Source organism: Pieris napi, chromosome 8, assembly GCF_905475465.1.
Source record: "Pieris napi chromosome 8, ilPieNapi1.2, whole genome shotgun sequence".
Lineage (NCBI taxonomy): Eukaryota > Metazoa > Arthropoda > Insecta > Lepidoptera > Pieridae > Pieris > Pieris napi.
The window spans coordinates 9,202,093-9,221,145 of NC_062241.1; the positions used below are offsets into that span (position 1 = coordinate 9,202,093).

The 19,053-nt window shown below is 34.4% G+C and overlaps 1 protein-coding gene across 1 annotated transcript in view; it reads right to left on the bottom strand.

Annotated features, from left to right (window-relative positions):
* Window positions 1-604: 604 nt before the first annotated feature.
* The window catches only part of LOC125051686, a 162,389-nt gene continuing 143,940 nt past the window's right edge, over window positions 605-19,053 (bottom strand). The window contains exons 5-12 of the mRNA XM_047652187.1: window positions 9,399-9,505; window positions 7,725-7,829; window positions 7,135-7,222; window positions 6,786-6,973; window positions 4,260-6,257; window positions 3,762-3,924; window positions 3,043-3,211; window positions 605-2,476 (exon numbers count right to left, since the gene is read on the bottom strand). Coding sequence (XP_047508143.1) covers window positions 2,275-2,476; window positions 3,043-3,211; window positions 3,762-3,924; window positions 4,260-6,257; window positions 6,786-6,973; window positions 7,135-7,222; window positions 7,725-7,829; window positions 9,399-9,505 — 3,020 coding nt within the window. The 3' untranslated portion in view covers window positions 605-2,274. The remainder of the gene's footprint in view (window positions 2,477-3,042; window positions 3,212-3,761; window positions 3,925-4,259; window positions 6,258-6,785; window positions 6,974-7,134; window positions 7,223-7,724; window positions 7,830-9,398; window positions 9,506-19,053) is intronic.

Below are 19,053 nucleotides of genomic sequence, written 5' to 3' on the forward strand. Positions count from 1 at the left end.
GAAATTCCTTTACAATATTCGGCATAAACGATTGAAAAACACGCTCTCACATAAATATATACAAAACAAAAAGAGCCAACGAAATTTGGAGAAACGTATAAAATGAGATATCTCCATGATTTAACATACTTTTGGTGTCCCGGCACCTTCCATTTTACATTATTATATGTGCATTGACCTCCATCAAAACTGGTATTTCCCTTCTATTGACGAAATAAAATAATGAAAGGTACTTAAAGACTCAATATCGAGTACTCCACGTATTACATATTGATACACTTGTCTAATTATTTACGTGCAACTAATAAAACAAACAATTTCAGCTCAATTCTATAATACATAGTTCTTGTACATAAAATTAGAACTTAGGCACCGGGACATCTACATAAATGCCCTTAATACACGGGAGTAATAACATACTTATAGAAAATTTTATGTTCTACAAATCACCACCGAAATACATGATACAACGCATAAGACATTAGAATTTCAAAAATCTAACAGTTTATTGATAAATTAAAGGTCAGTTCAGACCGCATTGAGTGTCTCCGTTAGAAAAATTGGATGGATTTTCTAGTACTACCGAATTTTAATAACCTTAAAAAAAATCATGCAAGTGTCATGATCGTTTTTTGACTTCCAAAAACTTTTTATTTTGATTTGATGGTACTTATTGATAAAAAGGTATATTACATTTTATTGAACCGCGGTCTGAACGGACCCAAAAGTATTTTTCCCAAACACGGCAAGTACCAATTTGTTTTCGGTTTGGGGTCGGTACCTCTAAGAGATCGTGCGTCTCTCCACTCAACACGTGTTTAAACTATCTCTAATTATTAAAATATGTTACAATGTTCCCATTTGTTTTTTTTTTTACAATTAACCACTGATTTGTCAATTGATGTGATGAACTGATAAAATCGTCTAAAATGACCATTTGCAAAATCAGTCTTGATTAAGTTAAAATAATCCTCGAAAGCACAAAATTGAGGATTTCAAATTATTTTGCTCCGCTATTAATAAAATAAATATAAAAGACACGAATGAATATACCACAAACATCTTTGACCGAAACTCTAACCACGACATTGAAATTGATATTTCAAAGTGACTCTTCCTTTTACAAAACTGTCATGGCGGCATCTCATTCTAGTCCCGTTAATAGATGATAAATGGTATATTTGTTCGCATATAAGTGATTTAATTTGATTGTAATTATAATTGATCATATAGTTCATTAAATATGCGTAACATTAAAATAAACCCAAAAACTCCAAGATTTTTTTGATAGTAACTACCATTGTTTGTAAATTTTTAAACAGACTACAAAAAATTAAATGGCCAAATTCGTTCCAACAGGGCGATTTGTACGTGCACGCATTTTGTACAATTTGATAATTTTTATGGAATTTTTCTATGTACATAATATTATTCCAATAAAGAAGGGATCAAATAGCTTTTTGTGTTCCTGATTGCTTTTTATGTGTACACTTTTTAGATTTTCCTGATATACATAGTTCCTTCATCAATACAAAGTCATTTTGTGGCGCGTGCGCTTCCAAATCGGCCCAAATATCAGATATGAAGAGATGTTAAATTTAGATGAATTCGCATGAGATGTTACATGTGATGTTTACTGGGTCTTTCTTATAATCTAGTAACTACATGACATACAGATTTTAAGCGATCTAAACTGATAATGGAATAAAGCTGAGGTATTTTGGGGTCAATCGCTAAAGGATTTCGCATAAGGGTCTATGTTATATACCTAAACATTACATTAACAATTTTGTGCGAACATCCAGAATTTTTGACACAAGTTTAGAGCGTAAGTACAACCAAATGAATCGCTTCAGGACTCAGAGCACTACTACTTACAATAGTTGTTATTCGAAGTTTCCGTGCCCACGCCTATACGTAAAATTAACTCTTACAAAGTGACGAAAGTAACGTAAATGCTTTAATGTACTTAATTATTCCACACATACATTTAGTCTACGGAAGTAAGAAATCGGGCACAGTCATGTCACAAGCGAAAGGTTCTATTCACAATAATTATTCATCCTTCACTTAACTCTACTTATTTTTTTATAAAAGGCATCATTTATCAACATTATTATCGAATAAGGATTAGCAAATTAAATCAATAAATCAACCTCTACGACATTAAAAGCAACGTACCACACACACGCTACTAAAGAAAAGTTTGTACTGATAATGTTGGGATCGGTCCCTCGGCCGTCAATTTGAATCCAGTTGCTCGGATCCAAGGTTTCATTTATTAGGGACGTGTATTTTCTTGGTTCTGAAATCGTATACCTTCCGACAGAAGAGTACCAGCTCGGGGGACACGGAAGGAGGGAGTTTGGTGTCCGTGGGGGCTATGGCAGGCGTCACCTCACTGGCTGGGAAGGGAGGTACGATAGAGGGAGTGATTCTTATACCCTCCTCAGCCGCTTTTAGCCGTTTTCTATAGCTGAAAGTGACAAATGATAAATTAGGACAAGCTGTAGAAATATATAATATTTTCTTTAAATTAACGTTTAGTAGTGCTACAGGTATTTTTTCTGACATGCTCACAAAGGTGCACAAAGGCGGGAAATAATATCAAAAATTTACATTACAATTTTTGTGTATGATCTTACATGACAAACCGTTATTTATATTCTATCTTTGGTCCACGTCTGCAACGTGAATTTATCCAACCAAATTGAGCTCAATAATATTTTTTACCGAAATAAAGTTGTTAGTTTGAGCTGTTAGTGATATTTTTTGAATAGGAAATCTTTGAATTATACCATATAGTGTATATATATATCTACGAGTATTTAGGCTTCCAAACGCATGTACTGATATTTCGTAAATATATAATCCATATGTTTATCAATAAGTTTCTGGGAATCTAAATGTTTTATCTTTAGATTTGAATCAGTTATATGGGATATAACTGACTTAGGGTACAAATTTGAGTTCTGAATGAAATCGCAGCAATTTTCTAAATTCCTTTTATTAATATAAAAACTTATACTCTAAAGAACGTACCGGCAGTACTCGTTAAAGGTGAGTACATAGCATTTGTCTTCAATACAGGCGACGGAGTTGGCGTCCCTGTGTCGCGAGGCGAACACTTCGTCCGGGGCGTCAGCGGGCAATCGGCCGCGGTCTGTGTGTTCGGGTCGATAGTACCACACAAGAGATACCATCATTTCTCCTAAAAAAAAAAAAGAATAATTATCATTTTGAATTGAGCTTAGGTCTCTAATTTAGGAACTCTAGTTCGTGGTAAAGGTTTATAATCCGTCTTGCGTCGCGTCAACAAACAATTGCCTCAAACAGACACACAAAAGGGGTTTCAATATGCCCTACACCACAAACGCCATAAAGCACCAAACCAAAATCAAAGAACATTAGAAGGAGTGAGTGTGGAAAGTGTTACCATTTACCCAAAATGGTATTTGCTCTAAAAAATAGTATTATCCCAATTTAAGTCAGCTTATAATACTAGTATCAATAGTGATACATATATAATCCATTGCAAGTTATAGAGTAAAAAGAATATTATACACTAAACCAATGCATAGTTTTACGGGACTTTCTTCGCTTACGCATGTTATGTCGCAGTTACCTTAACAACAACCTTGTCAAATCCTTTTGATGGAAACCGAAAGACGTCGTGTTATTACTAGGCTAATCTAGTTATCAGCTGAATAGTTCCTTTTTTGGTGTCAATATAACGGAATGCAAGACTGAAGGAATCTTACCATCGTCAGGGTTTTCCCACAGACTAGCGACTCTGGCGACAAAGGGTTGGGCGCGAGCCTGCGAAGCTCGCAGCAAGACACAGTCACCCCGCGCCACGCGGTCTCCACTGGCGTGGGTCATACGTGACCAACAACGCGCTGTGCGGTCTAGGCGCGAGTCATTCTGAAAAACGAAATGTAATCTGTAATCTATGGCCTTAATCGGAATTTAGATTAGTGGAACAGTTATAGCTTAAGGTAGGGTTTATCAGCTATTAATTCACTTGTGCTATTATAAGGACGGCTCCATTTAATATCATTATAAGTCTATTTTTGTGTTTTTGTCCTAATTATAAATGAAAAAATATATCAAATATATTATATTTTATAAGGTACAATTTAACCTTATTATTTTTGAAAACGTATAGAAAACACTAAAGTAGTCCCGTCCCGATTATGTATTTAGTGGGTTAAATATCCTAAGATGTGTATTCCAACAATTAAAATTAAAAAACTTACATTGAGGTAGACTTTCGAGAAAAAGTAATCTCCATCCCAATTCCATCCATTGCTCCACCTTGGGGGCGGCCGGGGCTTGAAATCTGGAGGGTCAAGAGGAGGGGCAACTCTTCTAACCCTCCGGCCCACACTGCGCCTTCGCCTAGCGCGTCTCTTCAGCCCCGGCACGGGTGAAGAACAGGCATCTTCGATCACTAGAGCAGCCTCGTCCGTTTTAATGACAGTCTTTTTAGACACTAATAACTTGGCAACCTTTTCCACACTCTTCTTCTCACCGTTCCCGAATTTACACCGTTTTATCTTTTCCTCATCTATGTCTTTGTCCTCTTTCTCTGCTTCCTCTATTTGGGCTTGACGCTTCGACACTAATAGTTTCACTACATTCTCCACAGCTTTCCGTTTGAGATCACTATCGATGGAGGTCGATATTTCATCCGATTTATCTTCTCCGCCGTCGATTAAGGAAATGTCGGTTATTAGTTCCAGACCTTCCTTCTTTACACTTTGAGATTCACAACTGCTATCACATATAAACTTGTCCAGTTCGGTTTCTGGGGTTTGGGTAACGAATTTACACTTTTGCGATTTCAACGCTTTCAGTGTTTTGGTATAATTTTCACATTTAATTTTATTGGCTGTTACACTCTCGCTTTTTACTTTCGAAAGTCCGCAAATGTCTTTTACACTAACACTTTTATCCCCACATTTTTCAACGTTTGCAAGCACTCGGTTCTTCTTATCTTCTTTGAAGTTTAGAAGGACGTCGGTTGAGGCATTATTGTTTAATACTGATTGCATATTATGCGTTATTTTTGAATCTATATTTTCTAGTTTGTAAGAGTTTTTACTGGCTAACTTTTTCTCAATTAGTTGGCTCACCGCTGCTATAGTTTCCGGAGTCACCCCACTAATAGTTGTGTTATTTTCAACAACATTGTTGTTTATATTTAAAGTTTTCTTTGTACTTTGAGCTATATTTTGATTAGTAGGCAAAAATAACGCAGCAGGATTAATGTCATTTTCAGAGTTGTATCCCTCAACACTATTTTTCTTAATCAGATTATCTAAAACCTCAGCACTTTTTGTTTTTTGTGTAGGACACAAATTATCTTCTATGGACTTATTTTTAGGTGCAGCAACATTTTGGTGTCTTTGGTCATTAGTCGAAGCAGGGTCCAGAAGCATTTTCTTAGCTTTAGGTTCATTGCAAACGGAATCAGATTTTCTTTTATTGCCTTTCTTCTCTGTTGGAGTTTTAGGTGTCTTTTTATGTTGACTTAATCTCTTTTTTGGTTCTTTTGTTATCGTTTCTATTCGAATAGGTTCACTTTGATCGCCCGAAACTTTGCGTCGCTTTTGCAACTTAACGTGCTCTCCTATTCCATTTGTTTTACAAACGTCTTCTAATTGCACGTCTTTCATCTCGATTTCAAGTTTGGATTTAGAATGCCTTCTTTTAGATGGTTTAGCCGAATCCGTGCCTGCAGATTCCGATAGTGCCATGGTAGAGTTGTGTTCTCTCAGAGCTTGCGCATCGGGTTTTCTGCAGGGTGCATAGGTGGGGCCTTCGTTTTCTTTTTTGACGTCAACGAGAGGGGTGGATCTTTCGTCAGATGATGAGAGGTCTATAGGTGCCGATATAGGCGGCGATATGGCGAGAACGTCGTCATCCATTTCCTGATGAGATGAAGGCTGTGGCGTAAGAAGTATAGTGGTGTCGTCTCCAGCTAGAGATCGCCTGGCCATTTCTTTTCCTAGTCGAGCTCTTCTAGGCGCAATAGGGGGCGGTTGCGGAGCGCATATGCCGGCGGATCCTCGCGCTGGTGACGGTGGGCCAAGTGCTTCCGGGCCTGGTAAATCTCCATTAATCCGTAGGCCATCTCGTACGTCGTAAAGCTCTCTTTTGGGCGAAGCCCCACCCATGGCCGGTAGCGAACACGGGTGGGGCGCGTCTGCTGCTGTCGGAGGCTCCGGGGGCTCCGGCTCTAAGGGCGGGTCCTGAAAATATGAAGATAGATTTCAATTATCTGTAAGATATTGTCACGGGCTACTATATAAAAACACATAGCCAACATCCTTTGGTTGAGAGACATACAATGTAAATACTCATTTACATTAGAAGAGCAGATGTCAATTAACTGTACGTAATTATAACACATTAGCGGCGAGCGTGTCCCAGCCATAAATCACTTAATTATCTCTTTGATCATTTAACATTTAAATTACAATCAGTTTGTTTAAAGGTAACGTGGGAATAGTGATCTCGTTATGGAAAATAAATAGTTTTCTTTTTTCGACGCAGTGGTTTAATCAGTTAGGTTATTATTTATTGCTATTATCACTTCATTTATATGAGAATAGAATAGCTTTAGTAATACTACCCACAAAACAGTGATATTGTGACGGTTAGTTTAAATTTCGTCATTAGCTAGGACGAGAGATGTTAAGTGTTGGCACAGTGTGGGTTCTCTCTAGAGAATTATTTAAATCTTGCCTACAAAATTAATTTGCTAAAACACGACTGACCTTTCCGCTGCTATGTTTGTCTGCAGGGTCAAGCGCGCCCGCCCGCACCTTCGGTCGGAAGGCGGCCCCGGGCGGCGCGAGTGTTGAGGGAACATCTGGGCCGCCACCGGTCGGGGCTTTACCAGTAGCGGGCCCAATAAGGACGTTTTTTGGACACGCGTTTAGTGGGCACGGGCATCCTCGATACTCTGAAAATAATGTAAGTGTTTGTATTTTTGTCATAGTTTAGCTAACATATATATAATTAAATAAATAAACTAGTTGATCATTTGCTTCCAATATACAGCATATTGGAAAGCGGCTTGCAATAATTCTTAACAGAATTTCAGGCATAAAATAAAGTACTAACCAACATATGGTATCCTTTGAGGTGAATGTTGGTAACATGGCGGTGAGCTGTAATACTGCGGTGGATAGGGCTCACTAACACCAACCATCTGGAATAATATAGAATAGCTGATTAGTAAAATGTAAGAACTCTTCCGTCCGCAAAAATAAAATTTTGATATAACCTAATAAAAATACTGCGATATTATAAACATTTTTAGTTTCGCACAAATCCCTCAAACGGAGGAAGAGAAGTTTAAGTTACGTTTCAACAATATTATTTATTTATTTTATGTAATTTTACTAGAATTGTTTTTTCTAAAGGGTTCTTCGAGAAAAATTACATGAAACAGAGGCTCTATTTTAGGAACCTATCGACACGATGATCGCGCACCACCACATGTGGAACCAGCGGCCCACTGAAATATTTCCGAACCAATTCGACTTAGGGTCCTTCAAGAAAAGAGCGTACCAATTCTTAAAAGGCCGGCAATGCACTTGCGAGTCTTCTGGCAATGTGAGTGTTCATTGGCGGCGGTATCACTTAACATCAGGTGAGGCTCCTGCCCGTTTGCCTCCTATTACATAAAAAAAGTATTTAAGAAATCTTACCGGCGAGTCGGGCTGTGGGGGCGGCATGTGGTAAGGTCCAGGCGGCCGGTAATACCGCCCATAGCAGAGATCGGTCGGGTAATACGGACCATACTGTTGGAGAACCTGAAAAATAAAAAAAAATTGTTTGGAGTAGGTACGAATATGGAATGGAAAATATGCAACATTGCTTTACAATTTCGGTAGATCATTTTCTTTGGTGTAATGGTTGCAGCTCCTTACGTTTGTAAAACAAAAAAGTTGGCGATTAAAAAGAGTAGCGGAGAGTTTATTGCCAGTTCTTCTCGTCCGTTCTACGCCCTTGATTTGAGAACTGGCAGTGAATGTAAAATTAGAAGCATTTAATATGTATTTCTTTATTGACGTTTGTAAGTGTATATTGTGTTACGTTAATGAATAAATGAATTTGAATTTGACATCTATTACAGGTATCTTATTCTTATCTTTATTGAAATATGTAATGTTTCTTTTGCAAAGTTATAAACGGTTGCTTTGACTAACAACATTATTTTTTTATAGAACAGGGGGAAAACGGTCAGGAGGCTCATCTGAATCTCTCAATGCCAGAGGGCTCGCAAGTGCGTTGCAGCCTTTTAAGAATTGGTATGCTCTTTTCTTGAAGGACTCAATCAATATAAAACGTTACAAAACTATGAAAACATGTTCGAGCCAACTGAGCTCGAATATTCAAAATTACCAATCTCTTAGAAAATAATAGGAATAAAAGGTTCTAAGTTGACCAAGATAGAGTGAGTTTTAAATTCAAATTTTCACTTACAAATAACCGGAAACGGTCGAGGCGGAAATTGCGCAGACATTTAAAAACGTAATATTTTCAAATGAATTCAGTCCGCGATTGTAAAATGAAGTTTATCAGCGGAATAATTTTATTCACGTTTATTTGAGTAATTTCAATTGTTATTACTATTCTACTTATTTTAAATAACTTTTTTCCGTCTCAACCCAAAATGTTGGTAAAACTTCAGGATTAAGATATTCTTACGGTATATAAGGTAACTGTACTACACTGTACATAAGATCTTAAAATCATTCCTTTGACGAAGAAGTATATAGGTATTGTTTTTCTCATGCAAGGGAATTATATTCTTTAAGAAAAATAAATAAAAATAATTTCAAAATCGCGCATCCTGGACATATAATGACCACTATTTTAATTTTTATCTCGTAACATGCTTAAAAGGAGTATTAAAAATACCCATAGCACACCCCACTTACTACCCTCAATACATACAGCCACTTTCACACCATCACAACACAACCGAATTAGGTATTACATAGTTAAATGTATTTAATAATTTTTATTGACTTTTTCCTAAATGATAAATGATTTATTTCTGTAAGTACGTTTTTACAAACACTTTTACACGTCAAACATATTTTTTATACTCTGAGAAAAACGCCGAAACAAACTCAAAGGTCACAGTCTCTTTTAAAGTCCAGACATAACAAGATTATGTGAAGACCATCCTAGTGTAAAAGTTTAAATCTTTTCGTATATACATATGTAGTATTTTGCATTCCATCTTTGGCTATTTATTGAGTATAATAGGTTTTTGTCAATATATATAGGATATGTTAGATGTAGGATTAAGAAATAAATAAATAATGATTAGTTTGAAACATTGTAACTTTAATATATTTGTAAATACTTACAGGTGGATGTGGCGCGTGGTAGTGAGGAGTGGGGTGGTACCGAGTCAGCGCCCGCTCTGCATCTGCGCTGCTCTCTTTGATCAATGGACCTGCCGGCTGGTAGTATCCTGAAGAAAAAGTTCACATAAGTAATGTATTGGGGGTATCTTAGATTAGTGGACATTACAATAACTAAATTCCAAGTACATTATATGAAACAAATGATGCTTGGAATTTAGTTATTGTAAAGTTTTATGAATAAGTTTTTTTACGGATAAGTTATTTTGTAATCAATAAAAGACTTATACTTCGGAGCTATCCATGCTCTTAATCAAGGTGAATAAATAAAATATTAGTTGTCAAAACAAAGACCCTCAGGTGACCCACTTTTTCTGTCAATTATTATAAGTTTAATTGTTATTACTTTGTTTTTATTGTTTTTTTATAGATTTCTATTGATATGATTATTATAGTTTGTAGCTGACAATGTGTTTAATAATAGAATATATTAATATGTTTAAAATAACTTACATAGGAACGATTACACGATACCTACGAGAGCTATAAAGCTAGGATATTAACTGGGGAAAAATGCTTAGCTGTGGTCGTTTTACATTTTATGACCGGCTTCCTAGATTTAATAGTTACCATTTAAATTTGTCTTTTAATAGAATTATTGTATGTACGATTTAAACGTAATGTGATTTATTTTATGTGTCGATCTTGGTAATTATTCATTATAGTTTCACACAATGACGACCAGATATAAGTTTTATGTTGTCCAAGATAAAGCTTCTAAAGTACTTAATTATCAATTTATTTCTTGACAGTATATAAAATTGATTACTAACAATTAAATTCATTTCAATCCTAAATATTATGATTTATCAAATAAATGTAGTACTAATACATGATTTGTTATTAGAACGCCTAGTTGTAATAGGTAATAAGATTGACATTAATAATACATATCCACGCTAATACTTGACAGCTGACATTTTACTAAAGCTTTCAAACGCGGCAAATGGCAATTGAGAAAACTATTTAACATTCAATAAGAACTTGACTGGAGGTTTTCCGGAGTTAAGGGTTCGATTTAACTTATCTTTTCAATAGAGCAATCCAGCTTATCTAGTATCCGTTAGCATTAATACATGTTAATTGAGCTGGCAAACGTCGGCGCTGAAGCACAGATAATAAATATTGCAATATGTTGATAATCTGTGTCGATACAAATGTTTTATTTTATGTTTATTAATGTGTCAGTATATACATGAATTATTAAAGTATATGAAATGGAACTTTATAATAATAAACCTTAATGAGGCCTGGCCTGAGATTTGTATTTGTTTTATTAATAATTTGTCTTGGTATGCAATTTGGTATATGAGCCACCTTAATACTGAGCGAAAGTGAAAATGTAATATATAATAGGTGTAGTTTGGGGATGACTGGAGTATGAACAAATATCCTACACAGAAAATAATGAAGTATTTTATATTAAAGCTCTGACAGAAATTACACCGGTTTTGTGTTAGAGCCATTGGATTTGCAAGTTTATTGTGTAAAATAAGCATTTTAAAGAAGAACATAAACTATCGTTCGACGAAGTGAAGTTACACTTGCACTTTTATTACAGCAAATCTCGTCACTTAAAGATAATTTTCTTATGTTTGACATAACACAGACCGTATAAAACATCATTCGAGCCTAATTCTAGTTTCAAGAGCTGTCAAAACAATATGACATTTGACAGCGATCACGAGATTGTGACCTCAGATACGAATTAAGATATGGACCAATAAAAATAAAATAAATGGCTATAAAGAGCTCTATGTTTTCTTATGTTTAAATATGTCGGCTGAATGAGGTTGTGAACGGATGCGGTCGCCCACCTCCGTTTGATATGGATTCAAAATAGGAACATTAGCAATTGTGATAAAATTCTATTGCTCCACATATTCGCATCGTGCGGTAAACTTTATTTGTTTTTTGTTTGTATATAACATTGAATTTTGTTATTCAGTAAGCGTGTTTTCTAATATTGGAAACAATTTTAATATCTGCCTACATTTTAATGATATGGCAATTACCACTTATAAAACCATATTTTAATTGTAAATGTTAGCACAGAAGACACGAAACTTAACGCTTATAGCACGACTAGCTTTAGCTAGATTGCTTGTGTGCCGCGATACCGTTATTTTCGTGCGAGGGCGGAGAGGCGGCCATAACGTGGACTATTGTATTAGAAATGTTTTTTCTGTGGAATTAAATGATTGAATAAAAGAAATGCAGCCTCTTTTTATCATAAAAAATTATGTTTCTTACAGATAAAAGCTTGCTAGATTGATAATTTTTTTGCTAGGGTTTCTTGTGTTTTTTACTGCAAATAATAAAATATAAATAAATTTACATATGATGATAAGATGTCTAGAAAGATGGGGTATATAATTAGCACCTCATGTAAAGTCTAATAATTATCGGAATCTGTATAACATGATATATAAATAAATTTTTAAAAGTAAATTACAGTAGTATTTGTATAGATAAGAAGAGTGGCGAATCGTAAGTCGTTGAAAAGACACTGCTAATTGGCTACAAGTTCTTGTTTCATCCGATAAACGCGTAAGTACCTGTACAGTTCAAGGTATATCTTTTAAATATAAACCTTTACTCTCTATAACTGCGGTTATAAGTTCCTTTAAATGAAAATTCGAACGAAAATAATGCCTCATTAGTTATGTTTTATATCAATTGACAATATTTCGTGATTTAACCGCTGTGATATATGTAGAAAAATTAGGACAAACAGTTTAATAGAAAGTTTACTTGTCCACGAGAGCAATAGAACTTGGATTTCATTCTTTTATAATCTATATACGCCGTACGTTTCGCTGAGATTTGAACCTAACCCATAAACAAAAACTATTATATAAATCGATAGCTTGGCCAAATAATAGATGGATTTATACTCCTTTATTTTTGACTAAGTATACAAATGGTAAAAATATATATTTAATATTTTGGCAAAAATGAACGTCTTAAACGACATAAAAGTAATTTGCTCGACAGTTCTTTTTATAGATAACAATCACTTCGACAAAATAACGATAGCTTATTAATAGAAACGGATAAAAAAGTTTAAACGAGTAATAGATTACAGAGGAACGGCCATAAATATGGAGCAGGTGCATTCAGAAACTACACGCGGACAAATCAAAGAAAACTTTTATTTGCTGTCGACTTACGCGACGATTATAATCATTATGTAAATGATTCTGCGTGATAAATCATTTACAATTTTTATTTGTTACAGAAACATGTTTCGTATTTTAATTATCTATCTGGTATATTAAGAACACAGTGGCCTGTGAAGCGCACATATAAAAAACATATAAAATGCTCAGCAGTCATTTGCTTACCAATCAAACTTTTTTAATATTTTGGAACTCTTTTCAACATAGAGAACAGTATTAACTTTCATCTAAATAATTGAGTAAAGTAACATTGCTGTGCATAGCTAAGGTTTTCATTATTTTAATAAATTCTGTACATAAGGAATGCAGTAAAGATTTGAGTTTGAATTTGAGTAGTTTACGCATACGCATATGTATATAAGAACTATAATAACGAGTAGGAATCTAGGTAAATAGTATTAAATAATAAACTATATGGTAGTTTCCAGTTGACAATATATGAGATTGGATTATTATTTTTAATTTCTTTCATTATTGTATCTGATATAAAAATAACAAACCACATTTCATTGAAGACAATTAAACAATTGTCATCTATCCAAATCCTAACGCATTATATAGTAAACTTAATACAAAAAGCTTTTAGCGTCTAACTCACACACGTTCTATAAACTACAAATAGTTACACAAAGTTTGTCACATTGATTTCATTTGTTCACACTAAATCGCTGCGATGCTTACAAGTTACAACCATATTTTTGACATCTTCAAACAATATTTTCACAAGCAATTGGCTTGTATTATGAGTTTCGATAAAAGTCAAAGGGCATTATATTGTTATGTGAAAAGTAAAAGCTTCTTCTTCTTGACCAAATTCAGCGAAGAGCTTGTCGAATTGTCAATCTCCAATGTTTTACTGATCGGCTTGATTCTCTCTCTCTACGCAGAGACATTGCATCTCTTTGCGTTTTCTATAAAGTGTACTACGGTGAGTACGCAAGGTATTTTCTTTTGCGAACTAGCGAACTGTGGAATCGACTCCCGGTGGCGGTCTTCCCCGTCATACGACCTCTAACTATTCAAAATTCGAGTGTACTCCTCCCTCAAAGGCCGGCAACGCACCCACTAAAAATGGGTGTCTATGAGCTGCGATGACTGCCCTTTTTGGGCGTCCCACAGGCTCGTTTGTATTATATAAAAAAAGTAAAAGGGATATAAAGAATGCATAAATTAATTGTTAATATAAATTTTTGGTGACACTTTCATAAAGGCTAGTAGTCGAAAAAGCTTAAAAAACATGTTAACATTAAAACGCGAGCTCCTCGTAATAAATTATCTTAAAAGTTAAGCTCGTAAATAACTTTTTTCACATCATTAAACTGCAAGTCGTGTATCTAGCGTAAAAAATCATTATTTGCACTCAGCTTAAGATACTGGTTCACCTTGATCCTTTATTCTTTGCAGCTGCTGGGGATATTTATGTTAAATGCTGCTTTGACGGATTCAAACATCTGCAATATTATTTTCATTCATTTTATGGGATTTCTAACGCCCGTAATACTTGAATTTTTATAAAGCGAATCGTTTTTGCAATTACAATCTTGGGTGAAAGGCAAGTATAGTAAAACTTTATCAGATTAGGAAAAGATTTATCATAACTAATATTTTTTTTTTAAGACAATTCACACCAATTGACCGAGTCCCATGCTAAGCTGGTGAAGCTTGTGTTATGGGTACTAGGCAACGGATATACATACATAGATAGATATACATATAAATACATATCTAAACACCCAAGACATAAGCACAACACCAAATGCTCATCACATCGATGTTCGTCTCAGCCAGGGATCGAACCCGGGACCCATGTATTCGCAGTCAGGGGTGCTAACCACTAGACCAATGAGTCGTCGAAGGTAAAATATTAGTGTTAATATACTGTAAATTATTTTATTTTAATGGATAGGAGTCACTGTATTTGTGAGTTTGGATTTTTTTTGGAAAAATACACCTAGGCGATTTAAAAGAGTAAGGGAGAGTTTATCGCCAGTTCTTCTTTTTTATGTAATAGAAGATATAGCTATAGAAGATATAAGATACAGCCGCCCATGAACTTGCGAGCAAGAATTGGTACGCTCTTTTCTTGAAAGACCCTAAGTCGAATTGGTTAGGAAATACATGAGTGGGCAGCTGGTTCCACATAGTGGTGGTGCGCGGCAAAAACTGCCTTAAAAAACGCTCAGTTGTGGAACGATGGACGTCCAGGTAAACTCTTAAGTTCTTGTCTGAACTGGCAGTAAATGTAAATATAAAAGCATAAAGTTTTTTCACTGGCGATCAATTAATTTACATATATGAATATAAAGTTTTATTTTTGTCTTTTTAATACAACAAATTGTTTTATGAAACAGCTTATTCTAGTAATATTGGTATATTAAATATTTATGACAAGTGATAAAAGTTTCTACGACTTCTAAGCACGACTTCTACTTATTGCTAACTTTAAACTTGTCTCTAATAAGTACGAACTACGAACAAGTGTCATAAAGTAAATTGTTCATCAAGTTTCAAATTAATCAGTACTTTTATGAACTATGTATGTAATCAGTAGTTATAGTATAGTATGTGTCGTCTACGTATGTTATTTCGAATAATTTCATGCCAACTTATAACAATAATTAACTCTACTAATAAAAAAAAATGACTTTAGTTTTTAGTAGACTCGTTTTGGCTCCCGATACACACAAATTCTATACACTTTTATTAATTTATTTATTTATTCCTTTATATTATCACACCTTTTTCTGAAGGAGTAGGCAGTGACCACGTTTCTCCACTTGCTACGGTCCTGACATACCTCTCTCGCTACATCCAATTTCATGATATTCTCATCGGTTATGGATACTTTTAAGTTGTCACATAACTAGTACCACCTGGATTCGTTCCAGGTATGTACAACAAAGCGATTTTACCATACTACTTGGTAACCACTTCTCATTAATCCGTTGTACATGTCCAAATTATCTAAGCATTCCATTTCGTGTCCTCATAACGTCTTCTTTTAACCCACACTGCTTAGGAATCTCACCATTACTCATCCTATCATGTTACACCATACATACTTCTTAGGGACCTATATGGTCGCCTCGATGTAGTTTATGTATCCATATTGAAATGGATTTAAATAACTTCGCTCGTAGAAAAAAAAGCCAATTATTACACTTTTATGACAAATCCATTTAAAAAAAAAGATAAAATTACATTAATTTAATGTTTTACATAACTAATTGTTATTACGGGCCGGTGCGCCTCAGTGCTCCAGCTCTCTACTGCGCCCCGCAGTCCACCCCGAGACACTGACACAGCAATTCGTGCTGGGATAGGGCCTTAACGCTCTCATTTCTACGGCATTTATTATACTTTCATTATTTCTCTGCCACACCCAACATTCAATCCCGTATGTTAACGTGGACGGGACAAGCACTCCCCTATTAATTTATATATAATATAGTATATCTCAAGAATTTGTTTAGTGAAACGCGCTATTCTCAGGAACTATAAATGTAGAGAGAATTTTTCAGCTATATTTATTGTGGAACCTAAACATCGTAATGGTAAGTGAGGAGTAGGAAGTACGTATTAAAAGGTTTAAAGACTTTATTTCTTAAAAAAGACAAAAAAAATCACTTATATGAGAATAATACTCTAGATAACATAACATTGTAGTCGTTCTTAAAATAATCACAATAAAATATAGCCGTACATGCAATAAATTTAAAAATAAAAGTAAACAAAGAAATATGAATTAAAAGTAATTATAAGAAATGAATTTAAAAGTAGTTTTGTTTAACATATGCACTTAGCTTCGATTTGAATGAATTGATAGAAGTAATATTTTTTATATCTGTGGGTAGTTTATTATACAGCTAGTATTAAAATAGAAGATCTATCGTAGAATCGAATGAATATGGCACTCTCATCGAAATGTGCATTAAAAAAAACACCACCCTTCCGGAAAGCTATCAGATAATCAGATTAGGACAAATTTAATATGTTTAAAAGAAAAACCTTTGTTCAAAACGGATATACGCCAATTAACATTTTCTTTATACTTCAAGGAAGTTTTTAAGATCAAAAAGATACCTGCTCTTGACATTAAGCAGTTATAAATATTTTATAGAACGATATCTGTCGTATAAATTAAATTTAATGTTACATTAAGATTTAATTAACTCCCCTTCGATATTATGCAAATTAATTTAAGTGATATTTAACGAGCATGTCGAATATTATCGTTACATCATATTTTATAGTTCGTTTACGGGATTAAATCTTAATTCTGCTAATGAAAGTTTAAATGTTAAAAAATAATAAAACTCACGCTTTAATTCCTAATGATTAACTTGTCGAATTGTTAGACAAAAGCATCTTCCAATAGAAAGTTAATGCTATGTCTACTGTATATTTAACTATAAAAGCTATTAACCGTATGCAAATACCTAAAAGTATAGATCAGACCGCATAATCGCTTAGCAAACAGTATCTGCCGGTTGGTAACCGTTCAATTAACGACAGCGTGCAATTAGGTACGCCGCAAAAAGCGCGCGGAGTTTAATATCGCACAGATATCACTAACACCGATTGTGGTGTAAAAGCACCATAGATAGGGTTGCCATATAGACTATAACATTGTCTATTATCTGGTTTTATACGAAACACAAAATGAAAGAAGAAACTTAAAGGTTTCTTTCTTGCACCGATATTCTAAACATCTGTTTTTTATTACATGATTAATTTGGCTTGAATAGTCACTTATAAACGTTAGCAACATCTTCTAAACCTGTCGTATGCTGAAACGAAAAGTATTCTTCTTATGCAACAGTAGTTTAATTATAAAATTGTAGTGTTGTGAAATTTATTACGTCAACCTAAAACCATTTACGGCCAAAATTAATAATGTATCATCAATCTATGATTATAACCAATCTTGGACTGATTCATATCTAAAGACCGATCTCCAATCTGCATGCCAATAAACATTTCTGCTATCCGATTGTTTATTTGACAAAAGATTGACAGCAATCTTTTGCGTGATCCTTGCCTCTCGACCGCGTTTCGTTCAATGCAATATGTTGTGTTCAAGCATACCAAAAGTTTGCTGTTTTTGGAACGAAATAAAATAAGTAAGACTTAATGTCTGTTTCACAATGTATGGATAAAGTAGCAAATAGCTATGCAACGTTTTGTTTGTTTTTTTGTTACGAACAAATAAATTCTATAGAAAAACATAGAACCTTAACCTTTTTGTTGGTCATTTAATATTACTTGTAATGAAACGGGCTGTCATTGTCATATGGTATTATTGTTTGTTAGGTTATTGGGTATTTTAGTACATATTATTACAAATATATATTTTCTCTGAGTAGTTTGTGTATGTTGTTTTTGTGATTCGAGGTTGGTTCTTTAACTTAAAAAAATGTCTACGCAAAAACGTGAAAGAAGCGTCAATTTCAGCCGGGAAGAAGTTGACCTTCTAACTTCGCTTGTTGCTGACCATAAAAATATATTAGAAAATAAAAAGAGTGACTCAGTCACCTGGCAGGAGAAAGAGCGGTGCTGGAAGACGCTGGAGGCGCTGTTTAATAGCACAAGTGGGGTAAACTTTCGCAGTGCTAAAGCTTAAAGAGGGCTACAAGAAAAAAGTCTGCCTTGATACATGCTGAAACATATCGTACAGGAGGTGGCCCTAGTGCTGCTACTCCTCTTACCCCCTATCGAGGAAAAAGTCAAAGACATGATATTGTTGTCTGTCGAAGGAAATGAAAGTCAATTGAAAGGAAGAGCTTCTAAATAAGAGAAAGCAATGGGCATTTGAAGAGGAAGAAAGAGAGTATAAAAGAGAATTATGGGCCATAGAAAAAAATATATTGTTAAATAAATTAGAAAAATAATAGATTTTGTGCCTGGAGCGAGGATGTATTGTATTAAAAAATTGTATTTTTATTTAAATAAAAGCATTGAATTTTTATTTAATTTATCTCAAAAATGTTGTAATTTATAAAATATTATAGTAATAAAGCAAAATAATCACTTATAAGATTACTTCGCACACTTGCATTTCCCACGTTGTCAATTGCGCTTTGATCAATATCATCAGCTTGTTCATCTACTTGTTGCAGTAGTTCAAAATGTTCATCTCGCATATCAATAGCAATATTGTGCAACACTGCACATGCCACTATCACGGCTTGTACACGAGATAATTGAAGCAAAACCTTTTTTGACAAACCGATTTTTTCCAAACACCATATTATGTCCTTTCCACCACATTTCTGCTTCGTATTTGAGATTCGTTATAAAGATGTTCTGCTGGAGTCTTGAGGTTTTGAAGTGGAGTTAGTAGGTAGTATCTATAGTAACAAATATTTTTGGTTGTAGCTAATATTTAAATTTTTTTTACAAAAGTTGATGACAAG